This window comes from Botrytis byssoidea (assembly GCF_014898295.1).
Source record: "Botrytis byssoidea strain MUCL 94 chromosome Unknown BBYS_005, whole genome shotgun sequence".
Lineage (NCBI taxonomy): Eukaryota > Fungi > Ascomycota > Leotiomycetes > Helotiales > Sclerotiniaceae > Botrytis > Botrytis byssoidea.
In genome coordinates this window covers 90,474-109,332 of record NW_024065846.1, presented here as the reverse complement: position 1 = coordinate 109,332, position 18,859 = coordinate 90,474, and the positions used below count along the sequence as shown (strand labels likewise).

The window sequence follows — 18,859 nt, the reverse complement described above, 5'->3', positions numbered from 1 at the left end:
GGGGGTTTATTTCGAGTGAGAGTTTATTTGTATTGATTGCTGGGGCTTGGTGGGTGGAGTTGATGGGGAGTGAAATGAAGTGAAGTGAAGTGAAGTGGAGATAGTTGGGAATGTTGGAGGGGATGTTTGGGATTGGAGTTTGGAGTTTGGATATTACGCAGTTGAATACGTTAGCATTCACGTGATCATTCAAATAAATCTTCGGTTTGTATTTTCAGAATATCACTTTGATCTGCTGTGTCTTTTGGGCATACTATGCAATATCCGACTGAATTCATGAACATTGTAAATAAGCATTTTAAAATACAAATGGTTACATAGCCACATGTTAACAACTAATCACATTTGTTCATTAAGCGCGAAGGAGACAGCGATTGCGTTTAGGCCGGGAACTAGACCCAGCCAATCCGAACTTTGCATCTTGACTTGGTATCTATTTATTCACGATTTATCCGTGGGCGATTTTTTGATTGGCTTTGATTTTTCTAGATGTATGTTGTGGCCAATAGTCTAAGATCTCGAATGGTGTTATCAAATCTAGCGCACCAGGCGCTAGCAAGTTCGGCTCGGGGTAGGGTTACATCGCATGAATGTGCGAACCCCTCATATCTTGTGGCATCCCACTTGTTCGTCACCTTGCGCACTTGATCTTGATCTTCTTGATCCGCACTCTTCTTGTTTTCTGAATATAGGGGAGAAAATTATTGTGAGCATTTTTGAACGTGTTTGAGGAGAGTCGGAAAACGAGCTACTTTGATTAATTACGATGCCAGCTTCATTTCAAGAGTACATGCTATCTCCTCAGTCTCCTATCTGTTCCAGATAGTTTGAAGTCACATATTGATGTCTATACTAACAACCACTGACAGCATCCTCAATTCTCGCCTCTTCAAATTCACCGTAGGCGAAAAAGTCGATGGCCATGCAACGGAATTCTTCGTGCACGAAGAGGCTATTGTTCAGCTTTCAAGACCGTTGGAGGCACTGATGAGAGGAGGGATGTCGGAATCTCAAGCTGGATGTACGATATGGGATGATGTGAGTAAGGAGACCTTTGAGCGGTTCGTGCAATTTGCGTATACGGGTGATTACACGGTGCCTGTCCCTACGTATGAGGCGAAGAGACGACGAGACAGATCTGATAGTTTGGAAGAGTTTCTCCGGAAACTTTCTATAAAAGACATGAAGAAACTGAAGGAGAAAAGTTCGGGTGGGCAGGGAGTGATAGAACCCCTGATCGAACCACCATTACCGGGAGTGACACCGGAGCCAGCGGAACCGGCACTAGCACCTCCATTACCGTACCAACCACTAGGATCGGAATCATATTTGGTTTCTCGAATTTTCAAATACCCAGAGCTTACTTCGCATCTGAGAGAATCCGACTTCAACCAGCTCGTCTTCCCACTACTCGCCTTGCGTAACAATTACGACCTTACCTGTGAACCTAGGGAATGGCACAATCCGTGCCAAGGCTATTCCAATGTACTCATCAGCCATGCCGCACTATACATTCTGGGAGATTTCCGACTCATAGATTCACTAAAAGCCCTAGCTCTATACAAACTCCACAAAACACTATCTGTGTTCCAGCTCAGCACCGACAATCTCCAGGATGTGATCGATCTCGTAAGATATATATACGCAGAGGAAGGTGGAGAAGAGAGATCGGATGGCGAGATTGGAGCATTGAGAGGGTTGGTGTGTCTTTATATGGCTATAAATGCTTCGGCGCTATCACTGGATGATAGGGGTTTGGAGTTTTTGGGGGAAGGAGGACAGTTTGTCAAGGATTTCTTTAGGTTTGAGGTGCAGAGATGAGTTAGTAGGCTGGGGGGTTTATACTTGTGTTCGTTGGATTATCCATGATGATATAACGCTCTTTGATTGTTGTGTTTGGAAAGGAAGTGTATGTAAGAAATGACAAGTCGTCACGTAATTATGAGGACTTGCAAATACTCCTGCGCTAGATCTGGATATGAGAAGCTTAGAAGCTCAGGTATTTAATGTGCATCTATTACGAAATATAAATAGAAATTGTTTTTCATGCAAAACATTCATTTCTACTAGTTACGGAATTCCACCAACCGATAATGATTCACAAAGAAATCTCCACAGCTTTGACTGCATTACTCGAGATAGACTTCTCTCCATGATGAGAATCAACACCAGCCGTTTTCTTCTTACAAACCACAGCCTCAAGATCATCTCTCTGGCCACCGTTCTCATTACTTTCAACAGCATCAACTACATCCGCCTTTGCATAATCAATATCATGACCTCTAAAAAGCACCCAGAAACCCACAGCAGTAATAACCATAGTTCCCGCCAAACAAGCAAACATAATAACCAACCAAGGATTCCTCGACACCGGCCCCAAACCAATCCCAATCGCGGCACCCAGTGCCGCCGCCACCGCTTGAAAAGCTTGAACTAACGCTTTGAGATTCGTGGGTGCTTCGGTGTATGTGTATTCGCTTAGTGAGACTAGACAGAGTATTTCTCCGATCGCGAGAAGGAATTGCAAGGGTGTTTGCAGCCATACACTTACATTATTTGCTTGGACGTTGATATTCTGAGCGCTGTCTTGCGGGTTTCGTGCAGCCACGCATTCGAGGGGATAGTGGTAACATGGTCCGCGCGAATAGATGAGCTGTTGCAGACCGGCGGCATAGCCTATTCCCGCTGCTATGAAGGAGAATCCTATCGTCATTCGTAGGATGGGTCCGAGTGGGATTTTGCGTCGTTGAAAATAGGAGAGTGTGTATTGAATGAGAGGACCCATGATTATACATGCGATCGCGTTGAGTGACTGAATGGTATCGTTTGAAACCCCTGGGGATTGCATTTGTCCTGCTTGAGAGATGAGATTATTTGCAGTTTGATTATAGCAGAGCCAGAAAATCACAAAAGAGATGATGACGCGACAACTTTTCAGTCCGCGGCGGATTTCGTCGATGAAGGACGAGTTCCAGGTAACGCTGTGGTTGTAGTGTTGAATTTGATAATGCGGATCCGCCGCCGAGAGACGAAACTTTGAGCGCGTTGCGATCAGGAGCACCCGGCCTGCTTGGGGAAGAATGTTGCCTTGAGGTGGTAGTTTGACTAGGGATCTTTGAGCTACGTTGTTCTTTCACGCTAAGCTTTGCCCAATATTCAGACTCACCTAGTCGCTCATTCCATACGATGACAGGAATGATCGTCACTACCAAAACACATGTTGGTAGGAGAAATGCAGCCCAGAACCCGATATACTTCTCCATAAAAGTGGTAGGAATAGAAGAAAGCGCGGCAATATTAACCATCCTCAATCAAGATATTAATTAGAAAGCAATTAAGACTAGACAACAAGCATAGATTCTTTAACATACCAGTAATAACCACTGAAGATATATTGTATAGCCAATTTCCGATCGGTTACCACTAGTTTGCCCTTTGAGTTTCGCTTGATAGTTGGGTTAGTTTCAGGGATTTGGTCACCTGTTACATTGTTAGCATTGAAAGTCTGTTAAAAAAAAAATATCCACAGAAGTATTGATAGCAAACGCCCTTACCAATAAAAGGATACATTACTGCGGACAATCCCCCTTGCCCCAGGCCTGTCAAAATCATAGTAGCAATAAGGCCTCCCAGACCCGCCTTATGCTCTAGCGAACTTGGAAGAGCAGTCACAAATAACACTGTGTATCCGACAACCATAAGCCTATTCATCAACACTTTAGTTTTCGTCAAAAGGATAGAAGTTTTCCAAAACCTACCCAAGACTGAAAAGCATAGTCTTGTATCGACCGAGCCATGCATCTGATAGCAATGCAAACGGCATTGGAGTTAAGTACTGGAAGAACAAGAAGGCATTTTGGATTATTGTTGCTTTAGACTCTCCTAAGTCTAGGGCGCCAGGAAGTGCTTCATCACCAGGTGGATTTTGAAGGTAATTTTCTGCTGTTTGTTAGAAGATTAATCGTTATGAATATTCATTACTTACGCCATGCCACCGTAATTCCAAAGCGTGCAAGCTGTGCTGCAGCACCTGTGAATGCTAAGAGCCAAGCAGTGAAAGGTATTTTATCAGACTCATGATTGAGAGTTTCGATTTCTTCTTTGGTGGCATCTCTTGGGAGAGATTCTTGACCTTGTTCCTCCATGATCAGTGCTACGCTTCAATAATGAAACAAAAATAAATTTGGGACGGTATCTTGGAAGAGGTCATTTGAGGGGGGGGGGGAGCTGCGAAATCCCAGGTAGTTTGTCTTGAATGCTGTGCCGCCGAGGCAAATGATAGTCATGATTTTCTCATGTCACTGCTACTGTGTAACACATACAAATGGTATTATAGTACAGCTTGCGATCAGTCCGAGGTATAATATACGGAATAGCCGATAAGGGAAACCAATAAAGAGAGAAGCCATTAGAGACATCTGTAACTTCATATATCCAACTTAGACGTTTTTCAATTTTTGACCCTCATAGTAGATGGAAATTTGATTTAAAATAAGAATATTCATAAGAATATTATCATACAGCACGATAGTATATAACGAGTAGGAATATTAATCAGATAATATATAAATGATCAAATAGAGAACTACCCCTCTCTTGATACCTAGGCAAAGGAGATGTACATATATAGAATTGATTAGTCTCAAGCTCCGTGGTGAATCTCTACCTCGATACTTGAATCGATATTCGCAACTCGCTTTAAAGTAAAACGATTATATTAATAACGATTAGTAAGTAAAAAGAAATTCTACGAATTTGTAGTCTGAAATTTCGTTTCTTCTCCCAATGACTATTTTGATTGAAGTATAAGTAAAACATTACTATAAAATTTAGAGTTTTTCTAAACCATAATGATCTTTTAGCAGTCATAGTTTTCTGTTCCAAAATAATCTCTCAAGTTACGTTAGGTAGGTAAATCTCTATCCTTAACTTCCTGTTTAGTAAAGTACCAATCGTGGTTAGACGGCTCTATGATTACAGACATGCATGTCGACAAAACAAGTCGACGGAACATGACAACAGAGTGGACATGCGTTTGTACGAATGCCTGTATTTGCATATGTCTGTGTTTGTACGCATTTGAAAACAAAATCCAGAAATCCCGATAAAAAAATAAAAAAGGGGATTTCTCGCTGAGGTGAAGGTAATCTTCTTTCAAATTATCAGGAACAGTCAATAAGCATGGATCATTAATTAGCAACAAGCGTGGGTTAGCGGCAATTGGGAGGTACCTAGGTTCTTCATCAATGAATGATGGAATGGGTTGTATGAACGAATTTCTCAACGGCAATTGGTTGTTTCACGCCTAATTTTCACAGGAGACATTTGCACAGGAATATCATGTACCAGTATAAGATTGATTAGACCTACGCAACAAAGCTATATGGAAGAGTTGTGCACTTCGCGTGTAGAAGACAGCAATAAATTGCGGAGAAGACCAACTCATTCTCTCATCTAGACCCCCACCAATCAAACAGATCTACAAGCATATCTGCTTCTATTCGTCTACGAGAAAATCTCTCAAATGTTTCATGAACTTTTCTCGTTGATCAACGTGGCAAAAATGTGCCGCGTTATCCAAGACAATCCATTTAACCTTCTCGATGTGATCAAAAAATGGTTGCATTGCGATGTCCTGTGCCTCGTCTTCTGCTCCATTGATGAGAAGTGTCGGTGCTTTGATCTTGCTCAAATTTGGAATTGATGTCCAGTTACGAAGATTTCCTATGGGAACTAGCTCGCAAGGACCGTACCTTATATTGTGTCAGCAGATTGTCCAGAGGGGAAGATTGGCAGCCTTACATAGTGCTGTACGTCGTCGGATCTTTTGAAAACCAATTAAAGGCAGCCTGGACTTCAGGAGCTGGCCATGGTCTCGTGAGGCTCAAATGTCGCTTGTAGAAGACTTCCAAAGCAGCTTCATACTCTGGGCTCTCATAATCCTTACTGTCACCACCACGGTCCAAGACCTTCTGGATGTCCAATGGAAGTCGCTTTCTGAGTGAATCAAGGCCAATCTTCCATGCTTCCATACTAGCCAGGCTGCTTCCGATGACTAAGCGATGGAGGTTCTTCGATCTCGCTGGATCAGATGCCCATACAGCCGCGAGCATTCCACCCCATGAATGTCCGCAGACGTCAATGAATCGATCCTTTAATCCTAAATGACTGATAAGATTATCGAGCTCGTCTTGAAACAGTTTGACACTCCAGAATGCTTCATCGCCAGCTTTTTCTGGCAAATGAGTTGATAGTCCATTGCCAATCTGGTCATAGAAAACAAGAGGAATAGATGGCGCAAGATCTTCCAATGGAAGTAGATACTCGTGACAAGCTCCTGGCCCTCCATGTAATACGATCAGAGGTGTTTGAGACGTGGTGAGGTCGCCGACTACCTTGTACCAAGTCTGGCAAGGCTTTGAAATGCCTGGGACGATGAACTCTGCAAGACCCTCCGTCATGATTGTTTAGACAAGAAATAGTGGTAGTCTGTGGTGCTGAACTGGATTATTTTTTGAAAAGAACTTCTGGAGAATGGGGGTCTCTAAAATATCCAGTGTTAAGAATATTTGACTTCCGATACCTCGGCACAAAAAGAAGAAGAACATGGAGGTTAGAATGAAAAGTAGTAAAGCTGTCGTACAATTACAAAATCGCATGATTATATAACCACTTGAGACTAGTCAATTGATCAATTCACTTGTTGGTTATAAATTTCTGATTTCTTAAATTGTTATGATAATTTTAAAATTCCTCGAATGAGTAATAATCAAAATACTTATGAATAACCTTGATAAGTTAGTAGACTACTATAGTCTACTAAGCGAGAGGGCTAGCCTTAATGTTCAAGAATTACTTCCTTCTATATATAGCTAGCTCTTTAGACAGAATATAATATTAATTATTAGATCCTATTATTTTAGGTACTATATCATCTATACTCTTATCAAACAAATAATTATTAATATATAATCTATAACTAGTAGAATATAATAATACATATTTAAAATGTTCGATTTATTACGAAAATCTACGATCTATTCTGAAACGTTGAATTAAATTGCTGCTTGTCTTAGGACGCCAGCTATGCTATCATCGCCAGGGGATTGATAGGCAGAATCCAACCGTTGTCTAGGTCGTAAGAAACACTAGAATTTGACCGACAAATCAATGATTTATGTCCTCGTCCGTTGTTTTGTGGGTATGGAGATAAGATTGCAGGGGCCATTGCAACCAATAGGTTGAAATATATGCGTGTGTGATCTGAATGGGAAGTTTTTCTTGGAAAAAAATCAATATTTCAACAACCTTGGAAGTTGCGAAGCACTACAATTACACAGCATGAGGAGTAAGAAAACTGGCCACTGTGCTTAAGTCATCAACGTAAGCGCTCTGACCGCGTAGAAAGCCGTGCCAATGATCGATTAGCGGAACAGTTCACTCCATACAATATGCAGTCTAATATATTCCTATCATGCTGCATCAAACAACCCTAATGCAACCCAGTTGCACTGCCGGCGAGCTTGTGTTCATCAGATTTCTTGGAAGCGGGGAAAATTTCCGAGCGATCATAGCATGGTATACTGCAGAGTGAATAGCGTGGTAGGAACCCACTTGTAAAGCTAAGTACGTCGTGGCATTATACTATACTTCAACATCTACTTACAAGGGCTATATAGGAGTTGGAACAAACGGCTCGGTTCTGAGTAATCATCAAAGAAAATGGTACGATACATTTGTTTTGGATGAAAAAAGACAATTTCGTTTCATTGTGCATGCCGCCACAGGTTGATTTTCTCCTATTGGTTACCATTCCCTCGAGACTTGCAGGCTCGCAGGATCCCTTTTTTGATGTGACTTGCTTACAAAACACTACGCTCCCAAGGGATCCGTCTCAAACGGCCCCGGTCTAGTTTTGTATTTGTTTCTCGGAAGCAATCTCTCTCTTGACCATGCATTAATTGGTTCCCAGTTTACACACACTGTTTCTGATTCTGACCGAAGTTCTTTATTGGGCAAAGCATTATGATCTCCAATCCAGTATGCCGTGTAAAGGCTCACATCAGCTTTGCACATCAGGCTACGACGGATGGTATCGACACAATGAGCTGTTTTTACTATTAGCCGGTGCTCCAAAAATTTGAACATTCGAGAGAAAAGAACTCACTCATGTGTGAGATATTATAATCTTCCTCCTCGACTGTAGCGTTTGGGAAGTAATAGTCATGGAATATGTTCATGCGTAGCGCGTTCTACGAGGAAGTCAGTACCTCGAATTCTTGCAACAGTAAAAAAACATATAAGCTTTGATTATAGCTAAACTCACTAGACAATGCAGTTCGTGATGTACCGATAGAACTGAAACGTATTCCCCGTTTGTTAATCGTACAATATCTTGGCCGAAAGTTGCGTGGGCCATCTCTAATTCCTCCCTCGAAGTATGAATGTTGATAGCTACCAAGCCATTAGTAGTGTTCAAAGCCTGTTTGCACGAGAAATTTCTTTTACTTACGCTCTAGAAGATAGTCCCATGCTTCATCCACATCTTCGGGGGCTCCTGTGAATTTGGGGTCTTCACCAAAGTACAAAGGATGTCGTTCATATGAAAGGACTTCGTTGACTGGCGCTGTGTGATGTCAATTTGAGAACACATACTCGGGAACAATGCCAAACTAACAGTATGGTAGTAGCGGAATACTTCTATGACTCAAAATTATGAGTAAAGGGGCAGACACGACTATATACGTGGCACAGATGAAAGCCAAAATCAAGCGCCATGATTTTAAAAGGCTGAAGGGCTCTATAGCCTTTGTAGAAGCAACATCAAAGTTTCCATATGATGACTCATCAATTTCAAGTAGTCTTTCATGATCATCCAGATCTGTGAACTCTGGAGAGTGCTTTGATTCAAAAAAACTCATCTTAATTAGCATGAGGGTTCTTAGAAACTTTGAGTGGTAAAATTGATGAGGAGAAATCTATCTCCCTTTGCGGTTTCTATATCTTGTAAGATCACCCCCACATAACGGTTTCTACTTCCTACTATTGTACTAGAAGAAATATCTGCCCCGGATGTTGCTATGCGTCAGAAAATCCAAGCTCTGTGCTGTTCAAGAAATATGCAGCTGATCAGGATGGCCATGATTTGATAGTACAACTCTTAGCACGAAAGCAGCAAGTGCTGATCATTAAGAAATTGCTGCATTTTGCGCCTCTGTTCTGCAGGTAAAAATAAGCAAACCGGTTCTGAATGGTTCCGCAGCAGATTGAGTAAAGACACAGTGCATATCTGCAATATATTGAAAACCCGCTCACCTCTGGTCTGCATTCAAAGACCTGTATGAGTGTGGTATCTTCATCTGAATTGAGTCTGTGTTTCAAGACAACTGAACTCTCCTCGCCACCGAGTATCCTATCGTGGTTTTCTCATGCTCACCGCGCACCACTTATGGATAGCGACGAAATATGCCGCACCACTACATATTTGGCAGGCAACCATCTTCTTGAGGCAGATCTGGAAATCCAAAGCAAGCAGCTGATACGAATTTGTGGTTTGAAACTACGTCTGTCTGACTTTCAGGGTTCGACTCAATTATATCTACCTGGGTGAAATATATCCATGCCTCTACAAAGGTGAGGTTAGAATTGGCATTCGGTCTTCTAGATACACTGGCGGATTTTTTATCATATTTGCCAATGCAGAAGTGGCACACTCGGGTGGAACATCTACAATATTACAGACTCACCACGCTTTATGCATACTATTATGATCTCGCATGCAATCTTTACTCTATGGGGAATATTCCTGATCCTCAATGTCGAGATCTTCTGTGCTCACACCTTACTAGGGGAAACGCCAATAGTAAATACACTAGGATCAGAGTTTTCACACAACGACTTCAGAGTTATAAATACTTTTGATTTCTCCTCCTTCCTATACATCATTATCGTCCAAGTTTCGAAGAGCTGAGTTTGATACGAATCCTTGTATACTGCTATACGATTTCTTTGCCATTATAATCAACACAATTGGAACCATGAAGCTTCAAAAAATCCTCATTGCTACTCTTTCTTTAAGCGCAATGGCTGCGCCTTTAGGTTGGTTTTGAATGCTTCCATATCATACCACAATCTAATTCACTGTAGTCAACAAGGACTTCACCCGAAAACGTACCAGCCCCGTCCCACCTCTCATGGATGCGGGTATCGATGCTGATTTCGTCGAGAAGCGCACCAGCCCCAAACCACCTCTCGTCGATGCGGGTATCGATTTTGATTTCGTCGAATAAACTGCTAGTCTCGGAAGTTTTCTTTGCACGAGGAGATTGGATTTAAAAAGTTAAGAATTCTATCCTGAGTGGTAGAGATCTTTCTTGAAGAGTGTGTTGTGTTTTGAAATGTAGGGCGCGGAACCAAGTTCTGGATGAGTAGCGTACAAATTGATAAGCATTTTACACCGAAAGTCTTTAAATGAAGCCTCAACAATGCATGTGATTTTCTATAAAGTGACAGTTTGCTCTTTTACTAGTACTTCTCACTGAATTCAGGCATGAGAAGCGTAGCCAAAGACTCATAAACCAGAAAATACCAATCGCAAAACTTTGCATGATCACACCTGCAGAGCTATTGTTTTCAATCTTCTCAAAGAATCTCAGAGTATCTCCCAGCTTTTGACTATATAACTGACCTTGATTCCAATTCATTCTTTTCCTCTATAAGTCAAAATCGATTGCGCAAGAACACCAAAGACTGAGGATGAAGAGCCCAATATCAAGACACCATTCTTATAAGACAACTAAATTACAAACTACTAAGTGCCATTCCAAAATCAGACGATTAAATCACTTGCCGCCATTTTCTTCTCGTTCCACGGATCTCCCAACCTTGGCCGAAGATTCCCGGCTTTGCCAACTTTGGTTCTTCATCTTGATATAGCTAGTTGCTCTTCCAGAAGTCTTTAGATTGTGTTCAGACCCATACATCCCAGCGGTAGTCCGTCGATTGACATCATCGGCGCGAAGGAATCCTGATTCTAGACTCATCAAGAATGGTTTCAGGAATGGAATACACGCGGCCATAATGCCAGTGCTCTGGACGACCATTTGGCAGACTGTAGTCTGCCATATGTTATTAAGGAACAGATCATTGATAAGAAGGCGCCGGGTATAAGCGACCTGGATAACTGAAGCCACCACGACCCTATAGTAATAGTCAGGTATAAGGTCTCAGCAGGGGACATGAACTTGGGCATGCCTACGTTAATCGAAGCCAAAATGCACTTAGAATAGTAATTCGTGTCCCCCACGGCATCTGTATGGGTAATATGATGATTGTTGGCAATATAACTAGAGCAAGATCTGTCAAAATATTCATTACAGCGATGTAAATCTTCACAGCACGCTTATGCAGTATTAGTTCGACCCCTAACTTTCACACCTGAGAATTTGTGACTTACAATATCGATACATGTAGGGTCAACAACATTCCATCTCTGCGGAGATGGACACTGGAAAGCCACGGCAAACACTGAAGTAGTCCCCCATGCGACAGTGACTGCACTGGCTATATATATCACGATTCGATGCCAGACTACTGGTGTGATGGACCAAAGAGCCGCAAATACGGAGCTCTTTACGAAGACAAAACTGAAGATGCTCAGGATTTCGATGCTGTATAGAGCCTACTTAATTCAGCATTGAGCAAAAATCTTGTAAAATAACTTCCATACCTTAAGTGCCCCGTGTATGGTCTCCATTGGAAGTTCTACAGGCGAGTTTCCTATGACCTGGCCTGCGGGGCTCAACAAGGTCGAAGTTTGACCTATATAAAAGACCTTCGGTTTGTCAATATTATGAGAGATACAAAGGATTCGTAGGTTCAACAGGGGTCTTACAAGTGCAGCAAATAGAAGAGCATCAGAGACCCCAAAAGGCCTGGAAATAGCAATTTTCGTAAGAAATTGAGCAGCCACAGATAGAATAGAGAACGTGAGAAGAAGCCAGGCCAAAATTTGAATGACCGGCGCTACATGGCTACCATCAATCTTCGGCTCATTTCGCGGAACAAAAAAAAAGTACGGCTGAGAACTCATCGCGAATCACTTAGACAGAGAAATCTACTAGACGGCAAGTGAGAGGGAGGCCATGAGGTGATAAAGGCGCACTAACGACTCATTGTAACTCGAGATAGAATGACGATTTCTAAGCTATACTACGAGTAAAAACCAAGCCGACAGCTGGTTGCAAGGCATTCTCATGTTTAGAAAGATTTTGAAAGAAGACAGAGTCCGAGGGGGGTGGAAGAGTGGCACCTTGTGTAACCCGCTGCATGTCCGTTGAAGATACGACATTGAATGCAGTACGACCTTCCTAGCCCTTGGAATGATGTGTTGAAGAATCAAGGTTTCGCATACCACTCACTCATGGCTTCATGCAGAATAACTTACATTTCTCCGCGAATATAAAAGTAATAAGGGTGCTTGGGGGAGACTCTGTCGTGAATGAGCTCGTGTCACTGCTTTGGGCGGCGCGCATACCACTTGGACATTGGTAACATATTACTTGCATCCCAGGCAGTTAATCTCACCTGCTGAAGTTGCAACCACACTTTCAGCATCCAAGAATCTTCACGCCTCCAACATGCGCTTACTCTTGGGAGTGGACGCGGAGTTTCGTATCAAATTCAATATCGTACCACTTATTACCTTCCAATCAAATCTTGGTGAAGTTGCCGACAGCATAACACTCCAATGATATATCCCTTTCAACTATGGATGAAAAAATACAACATATTTTACCTCGCTCGCTCACCTAGAAACTCTCGTACTACACCCGGTGATATTCTTGAAGAGGGCCAGGCTGATAATTTCACGAATTTCCTCACCGAAACTAATCGAAGCTTATGTAGTTTGATTGTTCATATTAATTCAATTTCGGATAGAAAGACGTTTAGAATATAATAAACTAATGCACATTTAGATTTATTTTTAACATAAATCTCAGCTTTTTTTTTAATTTTCTATAAAATAATCGAAAAGTTATATCAATAATTCGAAATTCCTTGGTAATTTTGATATTTTTGTTGATATTACCCAGACCCTCTTCAAAAGCATCACCGAGTCCCTGAAGCTTACTTGCATGTCCGGCTTGGCGACGTTCGTACTACAGTAATCAACTCACCAGCCGGGATGCGATAAGACCGGACCGTATAGTGAATCTCCATGGCTATTACTTCACCTGAGAATGAAGGGCATGGGGCATGTATGGATATCTGATCATGTAGGTCAATTATCAAATGAACACAGTGCATTCTATAATATAAGCTGCAGGACTAATTCACTATGCCCAGACTAGTAGCCTTGATATCTTTTGTTTCCTTCTCAATCACTCGCTGGCAGTTCACCTTCAACTTCAATCAACATTTCCGCCTTTTTTTCATGAAGAGAACGAGAGAAAACTTGCAGAGATCCGCAATGGATATGGAACTCCAGAACAGAAAGCATGCCACAAATATCGCTTCAGACACTTCTCTCGCCGAAGACGTTGACGAAGCGGGTTGCACCAGAGATGAACGAGATTTAATCAGGCTTGGCAAAAAGCCTGTTTTGAAGGTACGTATATGTTCATGTTATAGACCCCTCTGGTGATAAACCTTGCTAACGATGTATAGCGCAACTTTGGCTTCATGTCCATTTTAGGGTTTTCATGTACTGTCCTTATTACCTGGGAGGGAATGTTGATGTTTGTACGCCCAACATCCAATGCCAATACATTGAGTCTGTCTTCCATGATTTATGGCAACGGCTGACGCACCATAGAGTATCAACCCAGAGCCTTGAGAAGTAAGAGACACACCTCTTTAGCAAGCACGATTGCTGACGGAAGTAGTGGTGGTCCTGCCGGAGTCATCTGGGGATACATTATCGTATGGATCGGAACCATGTCAACCTTTATTGTTTTGTCAGAATTGGCTTCTATGTGAGAAAAAAGTCTCTTAGATATGACTAGATCATTTGTACTAACGCTTCGACAACAGGGCACCAATAGCAGCAGGTCAATACCAGTAAGCTATCATTAATTCTACGACCACCCCCTCAACTCGTGGAATTTTCTAACGGCAAAACACAGTTGGGTTGCAATGTTAGCTCCTGACAGATCCAAACGATTCCTAAGTTACATTACGGGTATGTGAATGTTTCTACAGAGAGTCTCGTGGTTCGAGGCATAGAATAGAGTTAATTTAAACGTAGGATGGATGACATTCGCCGGATGGCAAGCGGTCACCGCGTCTGCAGCATACCTTATAGGGACGCTTTTGCAGAGTGTCATACTGATGACAAAATCGGACTATGTTCCAAAACCATGGCAGTCGATGCTCTTCTTGTGGGCCATTCTCGCCTTTGCAGTTGTAATCAACACGGTAGCAAGCAAGACTCTCGCGCACTTTGAAGGTGTGATTCTGGTTCTACACATCCTAGGGTTCTTCGCCGTTTTGATCCCGCTCGTTTATCTCTCACCGCATGGCGATACTTCCCTCTTTACGACCTTTGTAAATGAAGGCGGGTGGTCCTCGCAAGGACTATCATTCATGATTGGCTTGCCAGCTTCTGTTTTCTCGCTTATTGGTGCTGATTCGGCCGTTCATGTAAGATGAGATCCAGCTTGTCAGTTCAATGAAAGATCTTCGGCTAACCAGCGGATTACTTGTATCCAACACAGATGTCGGAAGAGATTAAAAGAGCATCAATCGTTGTACCTCGCGCAATGCTCAGTGGTCTCATTCTCAATGGTATTCTAGGCTTTGCCATGATGATCGCATATCTCTTCTGCTTAGGGAACCTCGATGATGTGTTGAACGCACAAGAAACATTAGGATACTCATTTCTTTACGTCTTCCAGACAGGAACCGGTTCAACTGCGGGAGCTGCCGTGATGGGCTTACTCGTCGTGGCTCTCGGTGTCTGTAGCACAGTGGGTGCCCTCGCCTCATCCTCTAGGATGCTATGGTCTTTTGCCAGAGACAGAGGTGTTCCACTATGGAGGATTTGGGTAAAGGTGAACACCTAATTTCTCAATTTCACCCATATGATACCTCTCGGGATGTATTAGATGGCTAACCTCTGATCGCTAGCTTGACCGCCGAACCTCAATCCCCATATACACCATTGCGTTTACCACTGGTGTTTCCGTGCTCCTTTCACTTATTATTCTCGGCTCGGGTGTTGCATTTAACAATATCGTCAATCTCAGTATTGCAGGTCTCTATTCTTCGTATCTCATCTGCTGCGGCCTGCTTCTTTGGCGGCGGCTACAGTCTCCTGGAATCAAGGCGTATAACCCGCGTATTCTAAGAGTCGGTCCAGATAACTTACACTGGGGCCCGTGGCGCATCCCGGGAATATTGGGTGTCCTTAACAATGCTTTCGCGTGTTTGTATCTTTTCGTGCTGTGGTTTTGGGCTTTCTGGCCCCCACAGACACCAGTTGCTCCGGCAACCATGAACTTTAGTATTCTCACATTTGGTGCAACGGTTTTATTTGCAGTTTTCTGGTATCTAGTTGATGGACGAAAGTCATATCAAGGACCATTGATAGAGATTGAGCTGTAGATAGATCGAATTGCATGTGTTTTTGAAACTGAGTTTTTGGGTGGTGAATTGTAGACTGCTATAGGCGCAAGTGGCATTTTTGGATTTATATCCGAGATTGGGTCCCAACTAATCGTGGGTATATTGACTGTTCTGAATCAATCCAGAAATTTATGTATCTATCCTCAAAATGTCGAGATAATAGATAGCCCTATCAGTGATCCCTTGTGTTCCATATTCCCCGATAGGTAACCGAATCATCGGGTCGGGCTGAATACCCAACTAGGCCGTCTCCCCTCCATCTCCCCTCGAGCTCCCCTTCATCCATCCGAATACCATCTCAAACCAGAACACTACTAATAAAAATCTCCAGAAGCATACATCCCATCACATCACATCACAGAGCCCAATAATATCCCTAATCATACTCGTAAATTACTTATAAATTATCTCCTCTCATTCATTCATTCATCCATCCACCTACCTAAGCAAACGTGCCTCCCAAAGTCACTAGAAACGCATTAATCTCTCGACTTAAAAAACCACAGATCTTCATTTCAATCAAATAAAATCCCTAGTCACGCATCTTTCGCCCTATCAAATGTCTAATACCAAATCATTTCAAGGAAGCACTGCATGAGCAATGCAATTCGACAGATATAAAAGGTAAATCATAAGCACTACCTCTGCAGCAATTTCAATAAACTAGGTCATCTCACGATGTATAAGAGGCAAGGATATGGAAATCTCAACTGTAATGTAGATTAACATCGTGTTTGGAAAATGGCAATATTTAATAGTGGTACAAATGAGAATGTAGAAAGGACCTCGAGGCTCGATACTAGACTAATAGAATGTTATCCACGAGAATCTTATTTCCTTAACGCCACCAATCCGATCGTCTCAAAACATGGCATCATAGTCAAAAACCAACGCCTTTACCATATGTTGAGCAAACAACAGTAACCAAACCAACTCCGCCTTTCCCCTCCCCTCTGAGAAACTCCCCCTGTGAATGTCCTTCTCCCTCCCCAAAAACAAAACTCTCCCCAAAAAGAAAAATAAAGAATCATTAAATCCACCCCTCCGTATCAGAATCATCTTCGAAACTCGCCGAACATCGCGAATAGTTACTCTCACTATATGCGTCTTCTCGATCCGCATATGCATCCCTGCCATTAACCCACCTCCCTCGTCCTTGCGCTACATATCCATAATCCATTATAACATCATCCACGCTATTCATTAGACTTTCCAGTCCCTGGTCTAATTCCTCATGTTCATCTCCCGTGTATTCTGTCTCGGAGCTGATTCCGGAAAATTCAATTGGGAGATTACCCCTTGCGCTTGACCTGGATGGTAGAGGTGTATGAGATTCGTTTTCATTGTCGTTCGTATCTCTGTGAGCGCGATTCTGCATCATACTGTTGCTCTCTTCTGATTTCCATCTAAACCTCAGTTTCTCTCTTACATCTTCCCATCCACTCACTCTTCCCCACAACCATTTCTTTTCGCATTCCTTTTCGAATATAACTTTCAAGTTTCTTTCCTCATTTCTTGTCGGCTCTGTAAACCTAATAATATCTTGAGCTTGATGTGTGATTCCCCAATTCATTATCGATTCTTCGAGTTGTCTCGATAATGTTGACGATTCGTCATTAGATGAAAGATCGGAACAGAAAGAAGACGATCCTGGTTGTTTCCCAAAAACAATCTCAATGCTCACCAATCCCTCCATTTCCAAAAGTGCATTAACAAAATGATTATCACCAAGTAGCTCACACCACACCTCAAACTCTAGGGCCAAATATCGAATCATATGTAGATTCCTAGAATACAGGATATGATTTCCGAGATCAGGGTAGAGAGTATGAGAAGAGATGAATATGGTATCTTGAACATAATTTATGTAAGCATATGGATTTGAAGGAAGGTAGTAAGGTTGAGCGAAAGAAAGTGGAGTTAGAACGGAGAGAGCGAGACGACGAGAGAGGCGGTTTATGTGTAGGGCGATTGAAAAGGGACTCTGAGTTGTCAAAGATGGAAGGAGTTCTTCATCTTGTTTCGTTGAAGTTGAAAAGGAAGAGGATGATCGTGGTGTAGATTTAGTGTATTGATGTATTTCAATGACTTGCGGTTTGGGTAACGTATGTCTCCAAATGGTTCTCTGAATTTCCAGTGGCAATGATACAAAGTGAGGAAAAGAAGTACGGGGTGCCCACTTGGTATTCGACAGCCGATTGCAATTAATATTTGATGCAGATGAGGAAAAAGAAAACTCGGACGAAGTACTAGAAGAACGAGAGAAAGAAAGAGAGGGAGGTGCATTTGAAGAACAGTTTCGAGATCGTAAAGGTAATGAGACGGTACTAGGTCTTTCATCCACGGGTGTGAGCGGATATGTAAATGTACCGTAGTCATGAGGTGGTTTGACGGCAACTTTAGGAGTACTGTATTCGAACGGACTATAAACAGATATTGAGCCGGGAGATGGAAGAAAAGGATCACTGAGATCGACTCCCGGGAAATTAAAGTCTGCCATTTTGATAACTTTCGACATGCATGTATCAATCCTGAATTTGATATTGTGAATGAATTCGAGAGAACGTGAGACAAGAATGGTTGCAATGAGGGTATTGCAGAACCAAAAAAACAGAACGAAGGATTGAACGATAGAAATCGAAATTACTCCTGGTGAAGGTACTGACAAGTTCGAAATAGAACTTAGATGAGATGAACAAAAATATCAATTCTTCTCGAGCTGAGGATGAGTAAACTTAGAAGGCTTCTTATTGTAGCCAAGAACTCTCGCGGTGGATACTAAATTTAGGTAAGGAAATTCAGCCCAGCTAGCTCGTTGCACTGCAAAGACCAACTGTCATGTAAGCACGGCGATATCGATGTCATATGAAAACAGATCGAGAATTAAAAACAAAAGACTAGAAGATATACCAACATATCAAATATAACAAAACAAGTAAGACATAGCCATTCAAGCCAGCTGTTAATGAATCGAACAACGAGAAAACTAAGTGAGTGTTCGTGTTCAATAGAAAGATTGTTGGCGATATGGTGGCTGAGATCGACTGCGACTCTATGAGATCCAATATAAATAACCTTATTAATTAAGTGAATGCTACACCTCCACTCTCGAGCCACCCCACCAACCATCGATAACGTACCCAACCAATGAATGTCAGTACACGTGAGAAACATGACCACTGAGCGCTTGCGATGTGTTTACAGACAGGTAATTGATGCCAGTGAGTGACGG

The 18,859-nt window shown here is 42.3% G+C and overlaps 8 protein-coding genes across 8 annotated transcripts; 3 read left to right on the top strand and 5 right to left on the bottom strand.

Annotated features, from left to right (window-relative positions):
* Positions 1-766: 766 nt before the first annotated feature.
* Positions 767-1,821, top strand: EAE97_002846 (uncharacterized protein; the record flags this gene model as incomplete). Its single annotated transcript, XM_038873358.1, has 2 exons — positions 767-786; positions 870-1,821. 2 exons carry the CDS (start codon positions 767-769, stop codon positions 1,819-1,821), a joined length of 972 nt encoding a protein of 323 aa, XP_038735221.1.
* A 277-nt stretch (positions 1,822-2,098) lies between these two features.
* Positions 2,099-4,145, bottom strand: EAE97_002845 (uncharacterized protein; the record flags this gene model as incomplete). The annotated part of the gene is made up of 6 exons (XM_038873357.1): positions 2,099-3,105; positions 3,167-3,306; positions 3,372-3,480; positions 3,555-3,703; positions 3,759-3,939; positions 3,986-4,145. The coding sequence occupies 6 exons, from the start codon at positions 4,143-4,145 to the stop codon at positions 2,099-2,101; spliced, it is 1,746 nt and encodes a 581-aa protein (XP_038735220.1).
* A 1,352-nt stretch (positions 4,146-5,497) lies between these two features.
* Positions 5,498-6,461, bottom strand: EAE97_002844 (uncharacterized protein; the record flags this gene model as incomplete). The annotated part of the gene is made up of 2 exons (XM_038873356.1): positions 5,498-5,753; positions 5,803-6,461. 2 exons carry the CDS (start codon positions 6,459-6,461, stop codon positions 5,498-5,500), a joined length of 915 nt encoding a protein of 304 aa, XP_038735219.1.
* Positions 6,462-7,872: 1,411 nt separating this feature from the next.
* EAE97_002843 (uncharacterized protein) lies at positions 7,873-8,921 on the bottom strand (the record flags this gene model as incomplete). Its single annotated transcript, XM_038873355.1, has 5 exons — positions 7,873-8,108; positions 8,168-8,252; positions 8,327-8,454; positions 8,513-8,626; positions 8,678-8,921. The coding sequence occupies 5 exons, from the start codon at positions 8,919-8,921 to the stop codon at positions 7,873-7,875; spliced, it is 807 nt and encodes a 268-aa protein (XP_038735218.1).
* A 1,116-nt stretch (positions 8,922-10,037) lies between these two features.
* EAE97_002842 (uncharacterized protein) lies at positions 10,038-10,289 on the top strand (the record flags this gene model as incomplete). The annotated part of the gene is made up of 2 exons (XM_038873354.1): positions 10,038-10,098; positions 10,147-10,289. 2 exons carry the CDS (start codon positions 10,038-10,040, stop codon positions 10,287-10,289), a joined length of 204 nt encoding a protein of 67 aa, XP_038735217.1.
* Positions 10,290-10,841: 552 nt separating this feature from the next.
* Positions 10,842-12,091, bottom strand: EAE97_002841 (uncharacterized protein; the record flags this gene model as incomplete). The annotated part of the gene is made up of 5 exons (XM_038873353.1): positions 10,842-11,199; positions 11,258-11,400; positions 11,456-11,680; positions 11,729-11,833; positions 11,894-12,091. 5 exons carry the CDS (start codon positions 12,089-12,091, stop codon positions 10,842-10,844), a joined length of 1,029 nt encoding a protein of 342 aa, XP_038735216.1.
* Positions 12,092-13,471: 1,380 nt separating this feature from the next.
* EAE97_002840 (uncharacterized protein) lies at positions 13,472-15,606 on the top strand (the record flags this gene model as incomplete). The annotated part of the gene is made up of 8 exons (XM_038873352.1): positions 13,472-13,609; positions 13,669-13,774; positions 13,817-13,976; positions 14,035-14,061; positions 14,127-14,182; positions 14,249-14,643; positions 14,718-15,047; positions 15,130-15,606. The coding sequence occupies 8 exons, from the start codon at positions 13,472-13,474 to the stop codon at positions 15,604-15,606; spliced, it is 1,689 nt and encodes a 562-aa protein (XP_038735215.1).
* Positions 15,607-16,657: 1,051 nt separating this feature from the next.
* EAE97_002839 (uncharacterized protein) lies at positions 16,658-18,127 on the bottom strand (the record flags this gene model as incomplete). The annotated part of the gene is made up of 1 exon (XM_038873351.1): positions 16,658-18,127. One exon carries the CDS (start codon positions 18,125-18,127, stop codon positions 16,658-16,660), a length of 1,470 nt encoding a protein of 489 aa, XP_038735214.1.
* Between the last annotated feature and the right edge of the window lie 732 nt (positions 18,128-18,859).